This window comes from Hypomesus nipponensis, chromosome 22 (genome assembly GCF_054491055.1).
Source record: "Hypomesus nipponensis isolate SF chromosome 22, ASM5449105v1, whole genome shotgun sequence".
NCBI lineage: Eukaryota > Metazoa > Chordata > Actinopteri > Osmeriformes > Osmeridae > Hypomesus > Hypomesus nipponensis.
The window spans coordinates 1,429,664-1,450,475 of NC_140382.1; the positions used below are offsets into that span (position 1 = coordinate 1,429,664).

At 41.5% G+C, this 20,812-nt stretch overlaps 1 protein-coding gene across 2 annotated transcripts in view; it reads right to left on the bottom strand.

The window, feature by feature from the left end:
* Positions 1-20,812, bottom strand: part of mcc (MCC regulator of WNT signaling pathway) — a 334,586-nt gene that overhangs the window by 257,066 nt on the left and 56,708 nt on the right. For both annotated transcript variants that reach the window (XM_084687682.1, XM_084687681.1), the window contains exon 4: positions 15,130-15,243. In XM_084687682.1, coding sequence (XP_084543808.1) covers positions 15,130-15,243 — 114 coding nt within the window. The remainder of the gene's footprint in view (positions 1-15,129; positions 15,244-20,812) is intronic.

A 20,812-nucleotide genomic window follows, 5' to 3' on the forward strand; every position in this document is an offset into this window, starting at 1 on the left:
ACAAATCTGAGAAAAAGTTGACTCTAAGATGAAAGGTCGATTTTTGGTGAATCTTTGAAACATGCATGCTTGGCTAATTTCTAGGGAAATTTACAATGAAATGTGTCCCCTGCTCCTCCCCGCGCATGCTCCAAATTCTCAGACACTCATTCTTCCCTTGACACGCGCGGGCTTGGCAAGACACACACGCAACATATCAGGACTGTGTGGGCTGACCAAGCCCCCACTCATTCCTTGAATATCAGCATAGGCCCTTGAGGACCTTGGTGTCATTGCATTTCCTACTTTGTATGCAATAGTAAAAAGGTCTCCAAATCCTGACACATTGACAGTACAGGCCAAGAGTAACTACCACACTTTACCCAAAGCCCATGTGGATCCTGTTGGTATTGCATTTCCGATTTTATATGCAATGGTAAAAAGTTTTTAAAATCCTGAAACATTAATAGTATAGGCCAAGAGTAACTACCACACCACAAATGGTCCACCATTACCCATAGGTGGCGCTACAGGCCACGCCTTAATGCATAAAGATACAAGGCTTTCCTGAATGGATAAGCTCACCAAGCCCCCTTCCTTCACTTACTGGCTTGAAATAAAGGCCCTTGTGGATCTTGATGGTATTGCATTTCAGATTTGGTATGCCATTGGTAATTCTGCAGCATACATTTTTCTATACAGTTACAATTTGTCAAAAATAAACATTTTTCAATGGTTCGCAGTGTTTGGAGGAATCCGCCATTACTGCTTGCAGTTATATTTAGGATTCCTCCGTAAGGAGGAAACCTATTGTTATTGGTGGTTTTATTATTTGTAATTCTTGTACCATGGGAGTCAATGGCAGCCCCTAGACCCCATCGACAACTTTTTGTGAAATTTGGCACACTCATTAAGGACAGTTTCTTCTATACCTACACCAAGTTTCATGTCTCCCATTAGACCACTCTAGCGCCACCAATGGGTCAAAGTTGGACTTGTGTTTACACACGCAACTTTTGAACCGTATGACTAATTTTCAAAAATGAGGTACCATTGGATTCCCTGGATCAAGCCGAGTTCAACGCACACCATGGCGTTAATTTCCGGTTATATAGATTTCCCGCCATTTCCGGTTTTATCAAAAACCTTTGAAAGCCTACTCCTCCTACAATTTTTGTCATATATTCTTCAAAATCACCAGAGATGATCTTCAAACCAAGCCTCACAAAAGTTATCAAAGGAATTTTGATCCTCATAACCGTCTGTCCGGTACAGCCAATCAAATTCATCAGAAAAGCCGCCAAACAGGATGTGAAGTCATGTCTCAGCAAATCTTTGAGATATCAACACTAAACTTGGTAGATCGGAGGAAGACACTACAACATATTACCATGTGCAAAGGCAAATTCATATCTCTAAAAATGATTGATATAAAGCAAATTGAACTTATCGCTAACGCTAAAATAATGCTTTGCACATCAGCCAGTCAAAAACTGATACTCTGATTCAATCACAAGTTCATATGAAGACTCTTGAGAATGTTCATAACACAAATCTGTGAAAAAGTTGACTGTAAGATGAAAGGTCGATTTTTGGTGAATATTTGAAACATGCTTGCTTGGCTAATTTCTAGGCAAATTTCCAATGAATGTCTCCCCTGCTCCTCCCCGCGCGTGCTCCAAAATCTCACACACACTCAGCCTTCCCTTGACACACGCGCGGCCAAGACGCACACGCAACATTTCAGGAGAGTGTGGGCTGACCAAGCCCCCACTCATTCCTTGGTCTTTAGCAAAGGCCCATGTGGCTCTTGATGGTATTGCATTTCCGATTTTGTATGCAATGGTAAAAAGGTCTCAAATCCTGAAACATTGATAGTATAGACCAAGAGTAAATACCACACCTCAAATGGCCCACCATTACCCATAGGTGGCGCTATAGGCCACGCCCAAAAGCACAAAGATACAAGGCTTTCTGGAATGGATAGGTTCACCAAGCCCCCTCCCTTCACGTATTGGCTTGAAAAAAGGCCCATGTGGATCTTGATGGTATTGCATTTCCGATTTTGTATGCAATGGTAAAAAGGTCTCAAAATCCTGAAACATAGATAGTAAAGGCAAAGAAACACTTTAACAAAAAGCCCATGTGGATCTTGTTGGTATTGCTTTTCCGATTTTGTATACAATGGTAAAAAGTTATAAAAATCCTGAAACATTGATAGTATAGACCAAGAGTAACTACCACACCACAAATGGCCCACTATTACCCATAGGTCTTCCCTTGACACACGCGCGGGCTTGGCAAGACGCACACGCAACATTTCAGGAGAGTGTGGGCTTACCAAGCCCCCACTCATTCCTTGGTCTTTTGCAAAGGCCTTGTGGATCTTGATGGTATTGCATTTCAGATTTTGTTTGCCATGGTAAAAAGTTCTCCAAATCCTGAAACATTGATAGTAAAGGCCAATAGTAACAACAACACTTTAACAAAAGCCCATGTGGATATTGTTGGTATATTTTTCCGATTTTGTATGCAATGGTAAAAAGTTAAAAACATCCTGAAACATTGATAGTATAGGCCAAGAGTAACTACCACACCACAAATGGCCCACCATTACCAATAGGTGTCGCTACAGGCCACGCCCTAAAGCACAAAGCACTTCACTTCTTGTGAAGATTAAAGCGCTTCACTTCTTGGCTTGAAATAAAGGCCCTTGTGGATCTTGATGTTATTGCATTTCAGATTTGGTATCCCATTGGAAATTCTGCAGCATTGATTTTTCTATACAGTTACAATTTGTCAAGAATATACATTTTTCAATGGTTCGCAATGCTTTACACGTAAGCCAGTCAAACAAGTTCATATGAAGACTCTTGAGAATGTTTAGTACACAAATCTGAGAAAAAGTTGACTCTAAGATGAAAGGTCGATTTTTGGTGAATCTTTGAAACATGCATGCTTGGCTAATTTCTAGGGAAATTTACAATGAAATGTGTCCCCTGCTCCTCCCCGCGCATGCTCCAAATTCTCAGACACTCATTCTTCCCTTGACACGCGCGGGCTTGGCAAGACACACACGCAACATATCAGGACTGTGTGGGCTGACCAAGCCCCCACTCATTCCTTGAATATCAGCATAGGCCCTTGAGGACCTTGGTGTCATTGCATTTCCTACTTTGTATGCAATAGTAAAAAGGTCTCCAAATCCTGACACATTGACAGTACAGGCCAAGAGTAACTACCACACTTTACCCAAAGCCCATGTGGATCCTGTTGGTATTGCATTTCCGATTTTATATGCAATGGTAAAAAGTTTTTAAAATCCTGAAACATTAATAGTATAGGCCAAGAGTAACTACCACACCACAAATGGTCCACCATTACCCATAGGTGGCGCTACAGGCCACGCCTTAATGCATAAAGATACAAGGCTTTCTGGAATGGATAAGCTCACCAAGCCCCCTTCCTTCACTTACTGGCTTGAAATAAAGGCCCTTGTGGATCTTGATGGTATTGCATTTCAGATTTGGTATGCCATTGGTAATTCTGCAGCATACATTTTTCTATACAGTTACAATTTGTCAAAAATAAACATTTTTCAATGGTTCGCAGTGTTTGGAGGAATCCGCCATTACTGCTTGCAGTTATATTTATTATTATTATTCTTAAGACTGGGTGTCTATGGCAGGCCCTAGAAGCGCTTGGTCGAAAGTTGTGAAATTTGGCACACTCATTAGGGACAGTCCCCCGGTCCAAGTCACAAAGTTTCATGTCCCATACTTTGGCACTCTAGCGCCACCAACGGGTCAAAGTTGGAGTTGTGTTTACACACGCAACTTTTGAACCGTATGTCCCATTTTCAAAAATGAGGTACCATTGGATTCCCTGGATCAAGCCGAGTGCAATGCACACCATGGCGTCAATTTCCGGTTATATAGATTTTCCGCTATTTCCGGTTTTATCAAAAACCTTTAAAAGCCTACTCCTCCTACAAATTTTGTCAAATCTTCTTCAAAATTACCAGATATGATCTTCAGACCAAGCCTCACAAAAGTTATCGAAGGATATTTGATTTTCAAAACCGTTTGTCCGGTACAGCCAATCAAATTCTGCAGAAAAGCCGCCAAACAGGAAGTGAAGCGATATCTCAGCAGTTCTTTGAGGCAGTGACACCAAAGTTGGTACGCTTACTCTGAACTTTATTCTAAGGATGTCCTCCAAAAATGGTGTCATGTGACTAAAAGGGGGCGTGGCCGGAAGCATAAACGTGTTTTGGCTAATAACTGTTGAAGTATTTACCTTAATAAAGTAATTTCTTTGTCTCTTGATGTCTTGTGAGATATCAAGCTTGACCATCGATAATATTTCATAACAACCGAATTGACGCGGCCGCCATTTTGGATTTCATGGAAAAGTGTAAAAACCTTTTACACGCCCCAAATTTTGTCCAATGTTTACTAAATTTGGCACAGATGATCTTCAGACCAAGCTTCACAAAGGTGTCTGATGGATTTTCAAATTTTCGAAACCGTTTGTTCGGTAGAGCCGATCAAAGGCGGCGGCGAAGCCACAAAAGACACGTTAGAGCGTAACTCAGCAACCATTTTAGCGATTGTCACCGAACTTGGGTTCCATCGTTCCCAAGAGGATCAGAGGAGGCCTGTGGTGTTACACCGGAAAAAAACACTTTAAACACTCAGTACTTTGGAACGCAAACAGATATTTCAACCAAACTTGGTGTGTTGCATGAGTGCAACAGGTTATTGTGACTTAATTGTTGCGCAAGTGCTATGGAGGCCATGTCCTGCTCTGGACTGCTTGGCCCCTCCATTGCTGCTTGCAGCTATATTTGTTAGTTTTATTCTTTTTTTTATTCTTGTACCATGGAAGTCAATGGCAGCCCCTAGAACCATATGGTAACTTTTTGTGAAATTTGGCACACTCATTAAGGACAGTTACTTCTATACTTACACCAAGTTTCATGTCTCCCATTAGACCACTCTAGCGCCACCAACGGGTCAAAGTTGGACTTGTGTTTACACACGCAACTTTTGAACCGTATGACCGATTTTCACAAATGAGGTACCATTGGATTCCTTGGATCAAGCCGAGTTCAACGCACCCTATGACGTCAATTTCGTCAAATATATAGATTTTCCGCTATTTCCGGTTTTATCAAAAACCTTTGAAAGCCTACTCCTCCTACAATTTTTGTCAAAACTTCTTCAAAATGACCAGAGATGATCTTCAGACCAAGCCTCACAAAAGTTATCGATTAGAATTGTGATCCTCACAACCGTTTGTCCGGTACAGCCAATCAAATTCAGCAGAAAAGCAGCCAAACAGGAAGTGAAGTCATATCTCAGCAAATCTTCAAGATATCAACACCAAACTTGGTATGATGACTCAGAACCCTCTTCCGAGGATATCTAGACAATTTGGTGTCATGTGATCACTGGGCGTGGCCGCAGGAAGCAAAAATGTGTTTTGGCCAATAACTATTGATTTGTTTGCCTTTATTGAGTGATTCCTTTGTCTCATGATATCTTGGGACATCCCGTGTGTGACTCATAATAATTTGTGATAATAGCCGAATTTATGCGGCCGCCATTTTGAATTCAATGAAAAACGTTTTTTCTGTACTCCTCCTACACATGTTGTCAAATCTTCACCAAATTTAGCAGAGATTATATTCAGACCAAGCCTCACAAAAGCTAACACATGGTTTTCTGATTTTCGAAACCGTTTTTCCGGTACAGGCAATCAAAATGTGCCGTTAAGCCAGCAAACAGGAAGTTGGGTTGTATCTCAGCAAATCTTTGATGGATTCACACCAAACTTGCTGCGTGTACTTGTTACCATCTTCTGAGGATGTCTAAAATGTTTTCTGGGTTATTTGACTGCTTGGCCACCTCATTGCTGCTTGCAGCTATATTTGGAATTGGTCAGATTTGGTATCCCCTTGGTAAGTCAGCAGCATTGATTTTTCTATACAGTTACAATTTGTCAAGAATTAAAACAATTCAATGGTTCACAATGTTTGGAGGAATCCGCCATTACTGCTTGCAGTTATATTTATTATTATTATTCTTAGGACTGGGTGTCTATGGCAGCCCCCATAAGCGCATGGTCGAAAGTTTTGAAATTTGGCACACTCATTGGGGACAGTCCCCTGGTCCAATTCACATGTCCCATACTTGGGCAATCTAGCGCCACCAACGGGTCAAAGTTGGACTTATGTTTACACACGCAACTTTTGAACCGTATGACCCATTTGCAAACATGAGATACCGTTGGATTCCGTGGATCAAGCCGAGTTCAATGCACACCATGGCGTCAATTTCCGGTTATATAGAGTGTCCGCTATTTCCGGTTTTATCAAAAACCTTTGAAAGCCTACTCCTCCTACAATTCTTGGCAAATCTTCTTAAAAATTACCAGAGATGATCTTCAGACTAAGCCGCACAAAAGTTATGGTAGAGCATTTTGATCCCCACAACCGTTTGTCCGTGACAGCCAATCAAAGTCATCTGGAAAGCCACCAAACAGGAAATGAAGTAATATCTCAACAGTTCTTTGAGACAGTGACACCAAATTTGGTATGCCTACTCGGAACCTTATTCTGAGGATGTCCTCCAAATATTGTGTCATGTGACTAAAAGGGGGCGTGGCCGGAAGCATAAACGTGTTTTGGCTAATAACTATTTAAGTGTTTACCTTAATAAAGTAATTTATTTGTCTGTTGATGTCTTGTGAGTTATCAAGCTTGACCATCGTTAATATTTCATAACAACCGAATTGACGCGGCCGCCATTTTGGATTTAATGGAAAAGTGTAAAAACCTTTTACACGCCCCAAATGTTGTCCGATGTTTACAAAATTTGGCACAGATGATCTTCAGACCAAGCTTCAAAAAGGTGTAAGATGGATTTACCATTTTCAAAACCGTTTGTTCGGTAGAGCCGATCAAAGGCGGCAGCGAAGCCGCAAAAGACACGTGAGACCGTAACTCAGCAACCATTTGTGCGATTGTCACCAAACTTGGGTTCCGTTCCCACGAGGGGCAGAGGAGGCCTGTGGTGTTATACCAGAAAAAAAAACAGTTTGAACACTCAGTACTTTGGAACGCAAACAGATATTTCAACCAAACTTGGTGTGTTGCAATGAGTGCAACAGGTTATTGTGACTTAATTGTTGCGCAAGTGCTATGGAGGCCATGTCCTGCTCTGGACTGCTTGGCCCCTCCATTGCTGCTTGCAGCTATATTTATTATTATTATTATTCCGCCATGGGGTCCTATGGCAGGCCCTAGAAGCGCTTGGTCGAAAGTTGTGAAATTTGGCACACTCATTAGGGACAGTCCCCTGGTCCAATTCACAAAGTTTCATGTCTCATTCTTTGGCAGTCTAGCGCCACCAACGGCTCAAAGTTGGACTTGTGTTTACACACGCAACTTTTGAACCGTATGACCCATTTTCAAAAATGAGGTACCGTTGGATTCCCTGGATCAAGACGAGTTCAATGCACACCATGGCGTCAATTTCTGGTTCTACAGATTTTCCACTATTTCCGGTTTTATCAAAAACCTTTGAAAGCCTACTCCTCCTATAAATTCTGTCAAACCTTCTTCAAAATTACCAGATATGATCTTCAGACCAAGCCTCACAAAAGCTATCAAAGATAATTTTGATCCTCACAACCTTCTCTCCGGTACAGCCAATCAAATTCTGCAGAAAAGCCGCCAAACAGGAAGTGAAACCATATCTCAGCAGTTCTTTGAGATAGTGACACCAAATTTGGTATGCCTACTCGGAACCTTTTTCTGAGTATGTCCTCCAAAACTTGTGTCATGTGAGTAAAAGGGGGCGTGGCCGGAAGCATAAACGTGTTTTGGCTAATAAATGTTGAAGTGTTTACCTTATCAAAGTAATTTATTTGTCTGTTGATGTCTTGTGAGATATCAAGCCTGACTATTGATACATTTTCATAAAATTCGAATGGACGCAGCAGCCATTTTGGATTGCATGGAAAAGAGTAAAAACCTTTTGCACACCCCAATTTTTGTCCAATGTTTACCAAATTTGGCAAAGATGATCTTTAGACCCAGTTTCACAAAGGCAATTATATGGATTTTCAATTTTCAAAAACGTTTGTTTGGTAGAGACAATCAAAAGCGGTGGCGAAGCCACCAAACGAGATGCAAGAGCATTTCTCAGCAACCATTTGCGCGATTGCGGGTTCCATTGTTCCCATGAGGAACAGAGGAGGCCTGCAGTGTTATACCAGAAAAATAACTTTGAACTCTCAGTACTCTTGAACATATATTTCAACCAAACTTGGTGTGTTCCATGAGTGCAACAGGTTGTTGTGACTTAATTGTGCTATGGAGGCCATGTCCTGCTCTGGACTGCTTGGCCCCTCCATTGCTGCTTGCAGCTATATTTGGTGGCCAAGCCGCAAATCGGCTTGTGGGAGAAGCAGAAAGTTTAACTGTTAAAATGTAGTAGAAGAAGTAGAATATTCTTTTTAGTAGCTGAAATTATAGTTGGGATATAAATAGTTGTAGCAGATACAGTAGTATCATTTACATTTAGTCATTTAGCAGACGCTCTTATCCAGAGCGACTTACTTACCGTAGCAAAGAGCCACACATGCACGCCCGCACTACAACAGATCTAATGACAGTCAAAATGCAAAGCATAACAGTTTTTATACGACCGCACAGTGCCTGGTTTGCTATCACAAAAATGTGTTCTACTTTCAATATTTTTTTATTCCTGTTTTTGACTCGATGTGCTCTAAAATGAAATTCCCGTTTGTCAAAAAATCTTGTTTTTCGTTCATGATTTACGTTACACCACAGGGCGTTAGTGCACGCCCTGTGAGAGTGCCAAAAGGAAGGAGATGGCCGGGAGAAACAAACGTCACCTACAAGAGAGCAAAACCGATTTTTCAAACATGAGTTGGGTGCTGAGAAAAGGAATAAAACAAAAAATAGCAAGAATTTCACAAGTCGATTTGAGGATCGCTGGACAAATTTGTCAGCACGTCTTGCAGAAATGGTGTGGCTTCGCGCGCGCGCAGCATAATAAGTGACGGAATTATGCACAGTCTCTGTGCGGGTTGAAAGTGATTCTTGCGCGTGCATCACGTTTATGTCAATAAGCAGGGCCTTGCATGTTAAGTTAGAACAGGGCCGGCCTGCCCCCCCTGCCCCCCCCCCCTGCCCCCCCTTTTATTCCTTTTATTCCCCCAGCCGCTCAGTAAGAGCCTAACAGGAGCAGGCAAAGAGCCGCATGCGGCTCGCGAGCCGCAGGTTTGGCATCCCTGAGCTAGAGTGGTGCGTGTCTGTTTGGTTGCCACGGTGATGGTGCAGCTATGATTGCTAATGTGATGAGGGCAGAGAGAATAACAGAAATGTACCTATAATCCACACCTCAAACAAGTTAACCTAGATGCAAAACTATATGTCCAATCCCCAAAAATATGTTTAAAAAAATGTATAATATTTTCCGAGACCCAAGACTCCAGAGAAACCAGAGATATCCTTTATATGTCTGTGCAGTCAGAAATACTACTCTACCGGCAGTTTCAAAAACGTGTTCCTTGTGCTTTCTCTGACAAACTTGTCACAGATTTGCATTGGTCTTTATGGGGCAAGAGTTGGACTTTGTCTCACTTTTGTGGGGCTCTGATGTGTAAGTCTGTTGGATTCCACAGACAACTGTCTACGACCAACACAAAATTAGCTATCTATTGATCCAAAAATGAAGTATGAAGAGTGAAAATTGTAGCAGTTCTGGAAAACTAGAAATACTTTTTGAAACTGATTTAGAAGCTCTAAGCGTTTCAGTCAGCAGAGTGCTAGAGTAGGCTCTCCACATACACACCCATGTAAATCTCAGAAACAATTTGAAAAACTAATGGAACATAATCAGTCATATTGAAAAAAGTTGAATAGATATCAAAATGCAGATTTTTGACAAATAGTTTAGGGTTTTGTCAATATTTTAAAGTTTAAATGGTGGCTGTAGCTAAAAGATTGAGGAAGAAGAAGGATTTGAAAGTTGAAGAAAAGGATTGAGGATCAACACACCTGATTCAAATGAAGGGCTCGTTATCTAGCTCTGTAGAAGCCTGGTAACGAACATGCATTTGAATCAGGTGTGTTGGAGCAGGGAAACATCTAAAACATGCAGGACAGGTAGTCAGATGGCTGAGCAGTGATGGAGTCGGGCTAGCAATCACAAGGTTGCCGGATCGATTCCCCACCGTGCAAAATAACGTTGTGTCCTTGGGCAAGGCACTTAACCCTACTTGCCTCGGGGGGAATGTCCCTGTACTTACTGTAAGTCGCTCTGGATAAGAGCGTCTGCTAAATGACTAAAATAAATGAAATGGTCCCTGAGGACAGGTTTGAGAACCACTGCTCTAAGTGCTACTGGGTTTCAGTAATAGAAGCTTGAACACAAAATATAACATTTTGATTTACGCCTACATTTTGTTTTGCATACAGATGCCTTTAGGTGGGAGGTATTAGCTGGAAGACACAATGGGACCACAGCATGAAGCCTGAACTAGTCCAAGTAAAAAATGTATAATACCACAACAAATGAATATTTTACAGTTTTTTTTCTCAGGGTATAGCCAGGTGTTTTCTAAAAGTGCCCTTTGGACACTCCAAAAGGACCCTTGGTAAACCATGGTCAAATACTTGAAGTGATTACTTTTCACAATTGTTGTCTCTGATGAAAGTAGAGTGCTTTATCTTACTCTCGCCGAAAAAGGCCTGCTTCAGAATTTTATTGGCTATACACTCACAGAATTCATTTGTGAAACAATTGAAGCCAAGTTACATTTTTGAACCCAGACAGATCTGATGGGGGGGGGGCACAGATTCACCTGGGGTCAGTTGCATTAACTAAGTTTAAGACTAGTCTTAGCCTTAGACTGTCTTAAATTGTCAGGTTCGTCGAGTCTATCTAAGCCTGTCTGTTGCATAAATAGTAATACTGTCTTAATTTGAGATAGAAAAGTTAGCCACCTCTCCCCTGGCTAAAACTTGCGGTAAGGGATTAGTTGCTATGACAACAACTGTTAGTAGGCTATGTCATTATCATAGCATCATTTATTGCGAAAGGAATTAATTGTGTTATTTGTAACTGCAGGAAATGTTGAGTGGGTTCTGCTTTTCCACTCACTTTATTGACGCTAGCGCCAGCCATCTGCGTTGGAGTTGTTGATGTATAGAAGTAGCTTTGGGGCCCTATCTTGCACCCAGCGCAATTGACTAAGTCAACGACGCAAGTGTCATTCCTAGTTTGCACTCGACGCAAAGCCGACTTTTCCCTCCACAGATGCATGTCGAAATGACTTTGCGCTCCCGTGGGCGGTTCAGCGAAAAAGGAGGCGTGTTCCGGCGCAAACGTTCCCTGGTGCTATTTTGCAGTTTCCGAAAAACAATTCCGCCACTGACCGGGAAAAACGTGGTTTAAAGTCAATGGCGTAATATTCAGATGCTATTTTAAGGGCGCAAGCTTGGTCCGTGCGCACTGCTGGCGAAGCCAGGGTCTTCTTTCTGCAAAGCTACATTACATTGTTTTGATTTATGGCGTGTTACATTTCTTCAATGATTATAAAAAGATTTTCATAAGAAATTTCTATGTGTGTGAACTTCATTTGTAACAACGGTGGTAATTCCCTCCCATGACTGTTTAACCAAAGCTAATTTGGTTAGGTTTCTTCTCCTATGCCCATCAGAATCAGAATTCGGTTTATTCGCCATGAAACTTATGTTACACAAATACGCGATTTGCTGTGGTAGGAAGGTGCAAACAATAAACATATGCTGGTATAAATTAAGTACATTACTTAAACTAATTCTAAGAACTGAACAATTAAAAAATATAACAATTAAATAAATATATATATGTAAAAATAAGAATAATAATTTGAATGAGTAGCATGAGTGGGCAATTTAGTGCAATGAGAAAACTGCTCTGCCTTTCTCATACAATGCCACTTCTCTATCTTTTACGGCCCTGACGACATCGTCGATCTCCTCGGCTGTGAACCGCTGGCGTGCGCCTGGCAAATCCGCCGTTATAATAGCAATTCGCCATGGAACAAGCGCTGCTCTTAAAGGGAATGTGAGATGATGCTCTGATTGGTTTATTGCACGTTACGCCCAAACCACACCCATTAGTAATGTAGCTACTTCAGACCAACCCTTTTTAGATTTGCGCCAGGCGCAAAGTCATTTATCCCGCCGGCAAAATAACAACCAAGCTGAAGTCACGCCCACAAAGTTACTTGCGCTTTGCGTTTTGATACTTGCGTTTCAGATCGTCAAAATAGGGGGGTTGGGGTTAAATTAAGAAGCTTAATAAAAACGCACTATTTGTTAGTAAGACAACTTTTTCAATATTGTATTCCTCCAACAGATATAGATTTTCATCAGGTTTAAATGTATCAATCTTAAGCTGTTGTGTCGCTGTTTTGTCCGACATCTTGAATTTTTTGTCTAATTTTACCCATAATGCAAAGCGCAACAGGCTATCTCAAGGCCGATTTATACTTCTCCGATTCCGTTACGGACAGACGCATGCACGGAGTCGGACGGATTGGTTGAATTTATACAACTCAGACGGCTCTGCGTGCTGAAAGCAATTAACCGCCAGAACAGTAGATAGCGCTGCACTGCGATGCTAGCTAAGTTATCGAAAAGTCAGAGCAAATTTACAAATGAGCCGTTTCATCAATAAAATAAGCACATTTTCAGCAACTACACTGCCCATTTCTCGTCACATTTTAATTCAGATGCTGATTTACATGTACCGTTTAGCTGAAATATGAATTGTAAAAACATACACCAATGGCGGTCAAAGGATTCCGTTTTCTTGTTGGTCACGGCAACCCCGCCTCCGCCCCTGACTCTAGCAGTTCTTAATACGGACCAATCACAGCCAAGGGGTATCCTTAAAATGACGGACGGACAGATAGTCAGGAAAATCAGGAGGTGCACGCAGAGCTTTGCGAGGGGCTCAGAGAGGGCACGGAGAGGGAGTTCCTTGACGGAGAGGGCGTTCCCTGTGTGCGTGTCCGTAAAAACGCAGAAGAATAAATTGGCCTTCAGTCAGTCTTACGCTAGTCACTAATAGTAAAGCTTTATGCAACAGGTAAATTGAAGTGTCTATGGCAAGTAAGACTTAAATTTACATTTAAGTCTAAGACTAGGTCTATTTTTATGCAACTGGCCCCTGGTTGGCTTTAAAACAGGGGTGGGCAATCCTGGTCCTCAGGGGCCACTGTCCTGCATGTTTTAGATGTTTCCCTGCTCCAACACACCTGATTCAAAGGAATGGTCATTACCCGGCTTCCACAGAGCTTGATAACAACCCATTCATTTGAAACAGGTGTACTGGAAAAGGGAAACATCTAAAACATGCAGGACTGTGGCCCCTGAGGACCAGGATTGTCCACCCTTGCTTTAGAAGGACAGGACATGGAAGATCCTCAAATGAGGTGTCAATTGAAAGGTCAGAGTGCAGTGGCCATTTTGACACCACAATATCCAGAAAATCCCGAAGAACACCTAAGTTATGACCGAGTGTATGTGAGTGACTGGACGCTACTGTCTGCAAATTTAGATTGATGCAACGAGAGTTCATGGCTATTTATGGATGTAATACATTGTTTTGGACTAAATATTTTACTTGGCTGACCTTTGAAAATGTAACCAGACCATTTTAGTTGGGATGTTTTGTATAACTGGACAACTGTGAGGGTCTATAGGTGAGTCGGTTCTGTTTTCTTTCGCTATGTTGACATGTTAGTGGTCGGACAAAGACGTTAATTATCGGGGGTTTTGGTCCCTCACAATTCAATTCAAATCAATTCTTGGGATTTTTTATTACAAACATAAAAAAAAAAAAAACATTTGTCGATGTTAATCGCTAGATCAAGTCTCTCCTGCAGCCTTACACCCCCAACCGTCACCTACGGTCTTCTTCAGACAACTGCCTGGTGGTCCCACCGCTCAAGACTGCCCGGTCCAAACACAAGCTCTTCTCCTGCCTGGCCCCCCAATGGTGGAACCAGCTCCCCACCTCCATCAGGGACACAGACTGTCTCCCCACCTTCAAGAAAAGGCTCAATACGCACTTTTTCCGGGAGTACAATGGCACTTAGGAATGCTTGCTTGATTGGAAGTGATGTTAGTTTCCTCCAGGATCACAATGACTCTTATTGAGACTTGTTGCTCTTGTAGGTTAGTTATAACAAAGTTAACTCTTAAACTCTTGTACTCGCTGTGAAATATTTTACTGTTGATTGTTCTTCTACAGGTACAGTCTTGCACTTTTTGGGGTTCATGTTGTTTTTAATTTGTAACTTGTATAACTGCATGCTCTTATGGGTCTTCCCTTCGGCACTTGTTTAGTTTTTCACAACGTATGCTTCATGTTTTGGCTGCTTGCCGTGTTTGGGACTACCTCGTTGTTAAGATCAGTGACCTATGCTCTTTTGTAAAGCTCTCTCTTGGAAGTCGCTTTGGATAAAAGAGTGCTAAATGCATAAATGTAAATGTAGACGACTGAATTGCGATTCAAATGGGTAAACCCCTAGTTAATTGTACTGGCTTTTGGACTCAATCTTGAAATGGTTCACATCAATAGAATCACAAGGATCGTAGCTTTCCAACGATACATGGCATTTGTACCAGTCTATAAGAAATGATTTGGTGCGTAGCATAGTTTGGTACTTAACAACGCTTAGAGGTTAACTGGTTGGATTGTTTGTCCAGTTTTTGATCAAATGTTCTGGTTATTGTGGGAACTGTAGACAAGGCCTATTTACACTGACAGAGTGTAGTGGGTGGAGAGGTCCTGCCCCCAGGATCTCAGCCCTCTACAATAACCTCACCACAAGTTGGATGATTGACTAGTAGCCCTGTCAATAACAAGATGGAGGGAGATACCTGGATTGCAGATCAAACTTCCTAGGAGGGGATGACCTCTTCAGAAAATACCTCTATAGAGCCGTTGACTCGTAACTCAAGTTACCCTTATGATTTGAAAACATTTGACAGTTTAAATAGGCCTTTAGACTAGGACCATCATTGGGCAAGGTGTGGTGTAGAGCAACATTTACCTGTGCTTTGGCCAGTCTCTTCTCCAACAGGTCTCTCTCTCGCTCTGTCTGCACCAGACGCTTGTTTAGCTCACCCACGTCGCCTTTGAGTGAGGCCAGGGCTGCCAGGTGGAGCTGTGAGAAGATAGGGTGGTATGTGGGATTATAAACCATAATAGACAAATGAGCACATGTATCTGACAGTCATACGACTGACAGAATACACACACACATTGACAAACACAGATATAACGGAAAGAAACATGGAAACATTTGGCAGTTTACCCTTTGTGTAAAAAGTTCAGAAAATAATTACCTCCAGCTACGGAAAATATGCTACCACTATCTTAAACCAATATGGTCTCTGTCCCTGGTGTTCCCATTTCAGAGTGAAATCACATGGCAGTCCCTGGCCCACACAAAGGTCCTTCAGCCCCCCCAATAGCTGCCAATGACTAAACCTACACATGGACAGCCTGCAACTTGGTGCATACTGTATTGCAGAAAGTGGTGGGTTAACACAAAATGTAAATATTCTTGTTAATGTTATGCTACTATTTTATTGATATTGATCAAATAGTTGAATGTGAACAATAATCTCAGATTTTCAGGGATTTTACGCCGATTAGCCAAAACATGACCATCGACAAGTGAAGTGAACAACACTGATTCTCGATCTAATGGCATCCGTTTGTGGATGCGACATATTAGGCCTTTTTCTTTCTCATAGCTGGTTATAAACAGGAAACATTGGCAAACATAAGGATTTGAGCAACGTTGAAAAGGGCCAAAATGTGATGGCTAGATGACTGGGTCGGAGCATCTCCAACATAGCCAGACAAACAGGGCTAATGGAATGTCTAATTCTGTAACTATTCCTGTAGCAGAAGAGAGAAAAGGCCATAAGGCCAACCTAATGCTGACAGGAAACAATGGTTTAGTCCAGACAATTAGAGAAATTAAACTTTGTCTCGGTGAATGCTGTGACAGAAATGAATGGTGATGAGCGAGAGGAAGAGGAAATGACACAGCAGGACAGATGAGAGGTACCACATTAGTGGACCCTGACAAAAGCTTGACCTTTGACCATTGAAGGTAGTTTGGAACCGGTTTTAAGAACATTTTTTGAACATTGCAAAAAAAAATCATTGTAGACTTGCCCTGCTCGTGTCCTCTCTCTCACTCAAACAGACCCTTCTGTGAATAGTTCCCTCTCTCTGGAGTTTATGAATGGTTAGGCCTGATCCCACTGATCTCACAGACTCATGGACTTTGAGGCGTGTTCTTGCTAAGTCTGTATAAGGGCTTAGGGCTGTCCCGCTGTCAAATTGTAAATTGCGTGAGGGCTATTTCGCAGACATTTTCAGCCCTTTATGCACCCAAAGTCCACATTTTGCAGACTTTGGCTAAAGGAATTGACCACAATTCACAGCGTTGTGATGTGAAATATGAGGGTTACCAGAGGAAGCCCAGTAGCGAGAGAAAATCCCAGAAAACCCACCTCATAAAACAAGAAAGAAGAATAATAAACAAACAAGCATGCAAGGAGCAACCAATCCTGATGTAAACGTATTTAGAAATAAAAGTTAACATGCTAGTTTAAACACAAAGCTAAGTGATGGTCAATATAGCCTGAACTGACTGTAGTTTGTCCTTTGATGATAAATTCCAAATATGCTTTCATCAGATTTGATCAGAAGCCTCTTGCACTCAACTACTTACTAGGTAATGTCAAATAAGTCTGTGAGGGTTCAGGCCTTAGGGTTTAGGGGGGACATTGGAATTGGGCCTTTGTATCATTATTATCTGGGCAAATGTGTCCCAAACTGATACTTAAATGTATTACTATATTCATAGTTACATACATTCATCAAATATAATAATATTAGAGTCCAATGTAATGTTTAGATTACAAAAAGATCAAAAAAATATTTTGCAATATCCAATTAATGCAAAATAATTTTGCTTGCACGCTCTGTGCACTTGCAATACTTGTTGCAGTCTCTATGTACACTCACATCAAACCGATACTAGGACCAGTAGCGGCTGGGACTTTGAAGGGGCCTCCCCGCAAGTCGGAGCTCAAGGCCCCTCCCCTAAATCCACTCAAAATGTATCTCCATCTTATCCCACTGCCAATATACTGATTGCTGAAAATGCTTAGTTTTAGTTTAGTTTTTATTAGGTTTTAGTGTTATTTTTAGTCTTTTGTAGCCTAATATGGGTTATTTGTCAAGGTCAGAAAGTAGTATTGCAAGTATTGTGCACAATTGTGTAAACATCCCAGTATCAATAAACATATTAACCAACGCTTCCCGTTTGTGGTGGTCCTGCGTATTTACAAACCAGCAGCTATCGGTTCGCCGGTGAATGCACTGCTGAAGTGTTTTCTGTCCTACGGTTGTCTCCGTCATGCAGCCCGTAACCGCGACGGCCAGGCAACGTGATTGTGACGTTGCCAGTCCGTAACCGCAAAACAGGTACCGTTAGCAAATCGATTAGCCTGCGTTGTTGCGAATGACACACACAACCTGCGTGACCTACAGAGGTTGCAGACATCGTTGAGTGAGTGGTCATGGTGATTACAGTTATTACAGCTCCTGATTGGATCTTTGGATTGGACACAGAAAATAGAAACCACATCTAGTATGGATCACTTGGATCATGACTAAATCAGAATGTTGATTTTGGCTTCGGTCCAAATTGTATTCCGTCTGGGTCCGGACCGCGGTCTGCCTATTGAGTACCCCCGGCCTCGTCAGTTTTTTACTATGCAGGGCGGGGCCCTTGGGGCGTGGGGCCCCTCCCCCGCCTCACAGTGCCTGCGGGGGTTTCGCAGCCGCCACTGACGAGGACCTAGGTTTGGGCTAACCCCCCAATGTTTACAAGGTACATATAATGCAATTTGTCCTCACATATAGCACATACAATAGATGTTCGTGTAACAGTAGACAGTGTGTTACAGTCATTAAGATTACATCAGCTAACTGACATTGTTTATAGGGGAGAACAAAATGAAAACAAAAACAAAAAGTACTCAATCCATTTTATCATCCAACCAACCATCGACATCCATGTTGTCATTCTCAAGAAAATTGTTGAAAATGTTCCATATTTCCCAAAACTTGTCAAGTCTATTTTTTGATGAGTAACTTATCTTTTCTAAATCTAATTAAGAAGTCATTACCCTCAACCATTGTGATGTGGCACAGGGTGTATCCGATTTCCATGATCGAGCTATACATCGTTTGGCATCCAGAAAACAAAAATTCAGTGGAGACCTAACTTTTTTAGAGGTAGTGAAGTTCTCTGGATAGAGATTCAATAGGCCCAATTTAGAACTAAGAGGCACTTCCTTGCCAACGATTTGGCTAGCAAGGTCCAACACCTTCCTCCAAAAAAAAAAGTATCTTTTGACATTAAATGTTAGGATTAAAGTGGTGCAATTTAGCTGGTGTTATGTACAATCTACTTATCCATTTATATTGCAACAGTTTGGAGTTCGTATTTATGGATTGGGTCTGAGCTTAAGAACATGTTTCGGACCATTCCTCCTCCGTTACATTCTCCTGCAAGTCCATTCGCCACGCTTGAAGTGAACGTTGGGATGATTCTTTAGACTTGCTTACAAACAGCTCATATAGTAATGAAATCTGTTCCCTAGAATGTAAAAACTTCAAACTAATATTCTTGGGTGGATAGGGGGAAGCTTCAAATCATTGCTCCAATATTCAACTAACTGTCTGTAGATTGTGTGTTGCATTTCAAGGGTTGATCTACAGGCTTAACAAAATGTCTGCTGACTTTCAAGCTTTTTTAACTAACATTCAACTAATTGTTAGTTAACTGATATGGTTACTATCGGTTGATAATGTATTGATTCTGAACTAAAGATAATGGGCCTCATTCACCAAATGTTCTTACGAACAAATTTGTTCTCAAACCCCACTTACGCAGTTTTCACGAAGATTCAGGCATTCACCAATGTTTTCTTATTTGGGATTTGTTCTTAAGTAAGAACAGAATTTACGCACACCCAAGAGCATTCTTACGCACAATTGACAGCTGACATGTTTGCGCAAAATAAGTTGTTACACCTTTTTCTTCCGTTCCAATTTAAAATTGAATGTTTCTCTCCTTTATAATTTTCCAACTAATAATTTTTTTGGTTTGTTTTCATAAATACACATTACACTTACACTTCTGCTCATTTGTAAAGCACTTGGAATTTCCATTGTGTATGAATTGTGCTAGGCCTATATAAATACATTATTTTACAATTGCTATGACAGTTTGTTCAATGCCTTTAACAAGTTTTCTAAACTCTTAACACAGTGAGCACAACATCCGTCTGTGTAGGCTATACAATTAACACATTTATTGTTGCTTAGACACAAAATGCAGAGTAAATACACATTTTAAATGCTTGAACTTCTCTCAAAACACAAGCTCAACCAAGACCGAAACAATTAATTTTTACTGCCCAATTTACCAATGCTTTCACACTGTCAGCAAAACAGATAACATCATGTTCAAAAAACCTAAATTATTGGCTAAAGTTAAAGTGAACAGCTGTTTATATTATGAATTGAAACATAAATATATCCCCTGTATTTTATTCCATTGCTACTGAGAAACAGCTGAAGTTATGCAAATACTGTACATCACAGCTGATTCCCAACTAGGAAACACTCAGGTGTTGAGGTTCTTTCAATTGCATGACCATATGGTATAGACAGTAACGAGGACCTCTTTGGGCTGATCTGGTGTGGAAAAATAACAATATAGAGCAACACAAGAAAGTAAGAATACAGTAATGCCTGCACAAGGGAGAGGAAGTGGGACAAGGGAGAGGGAGACAAATACCAGGACAAGGGAGAGAAAGACAAGTACCAGAACAAGGGAGAGGAAGACAAGTACCAGGACAAGGGACAGGAGTGGGAAAAGGGCAAGGGAGAGGAAGACGAGTACCAGGACAAGGGAGAGGAGTGGGACATGGGAGAGGAGTTAGAATGTGTTGTGGCGCTCAGAGAAGGGCCAGAGCTAGGGTAATACTGTAAGGGAAGCTATATTGCATATTTCTTGTCCTGTTGCAAATGAAGCCTTTACTGCAGCAATTATGTTATGTCTTCTTTTTTTCAATTCAGTGACCGTACATTCTATAAAGCTACTCTGAGATGGGTCATTCAAAAAACTGTAAACTAGCCTTGCTTTGCCTTCAATTCAAATCAATTATGTTACAGTAACAGATAACTTTTCCATCAAATAATAAGTGACTTATCACTGAATTTATAGACCCAAAGTAGGCTTATTCCGCACACTAGGACTACACCACACAATTGCGTATTTATTGCTGCTGCAAAATGTTGCAGATCGTTCCCTGAGGAAGGATCACATCTGTGATGACCCCGCCTAAACTGGTGGCTGGGTGAGCTACTGGTCTTTGTACTACGGATGTCCCGCAGGTGTGGCCAGCTCATTCGTGTTTGGGAACACCTGGGTCTGCTACCATAAGAGCACCGCCCACGGTGGTACAAATTTTTCTTTTGATCAACAGAAGGAGTTGCTATTGTTGCAGATGGCGCACAACAAAATTAAGTGCGAGGCTGAGCAGGCTAGGATCAGCTTGGAGCGGGACAAGTTGAGTTTGCTACGCGATGGCACGGTTATATTACAGTGCGTACTGACCGGGAAGGCGCAGGAG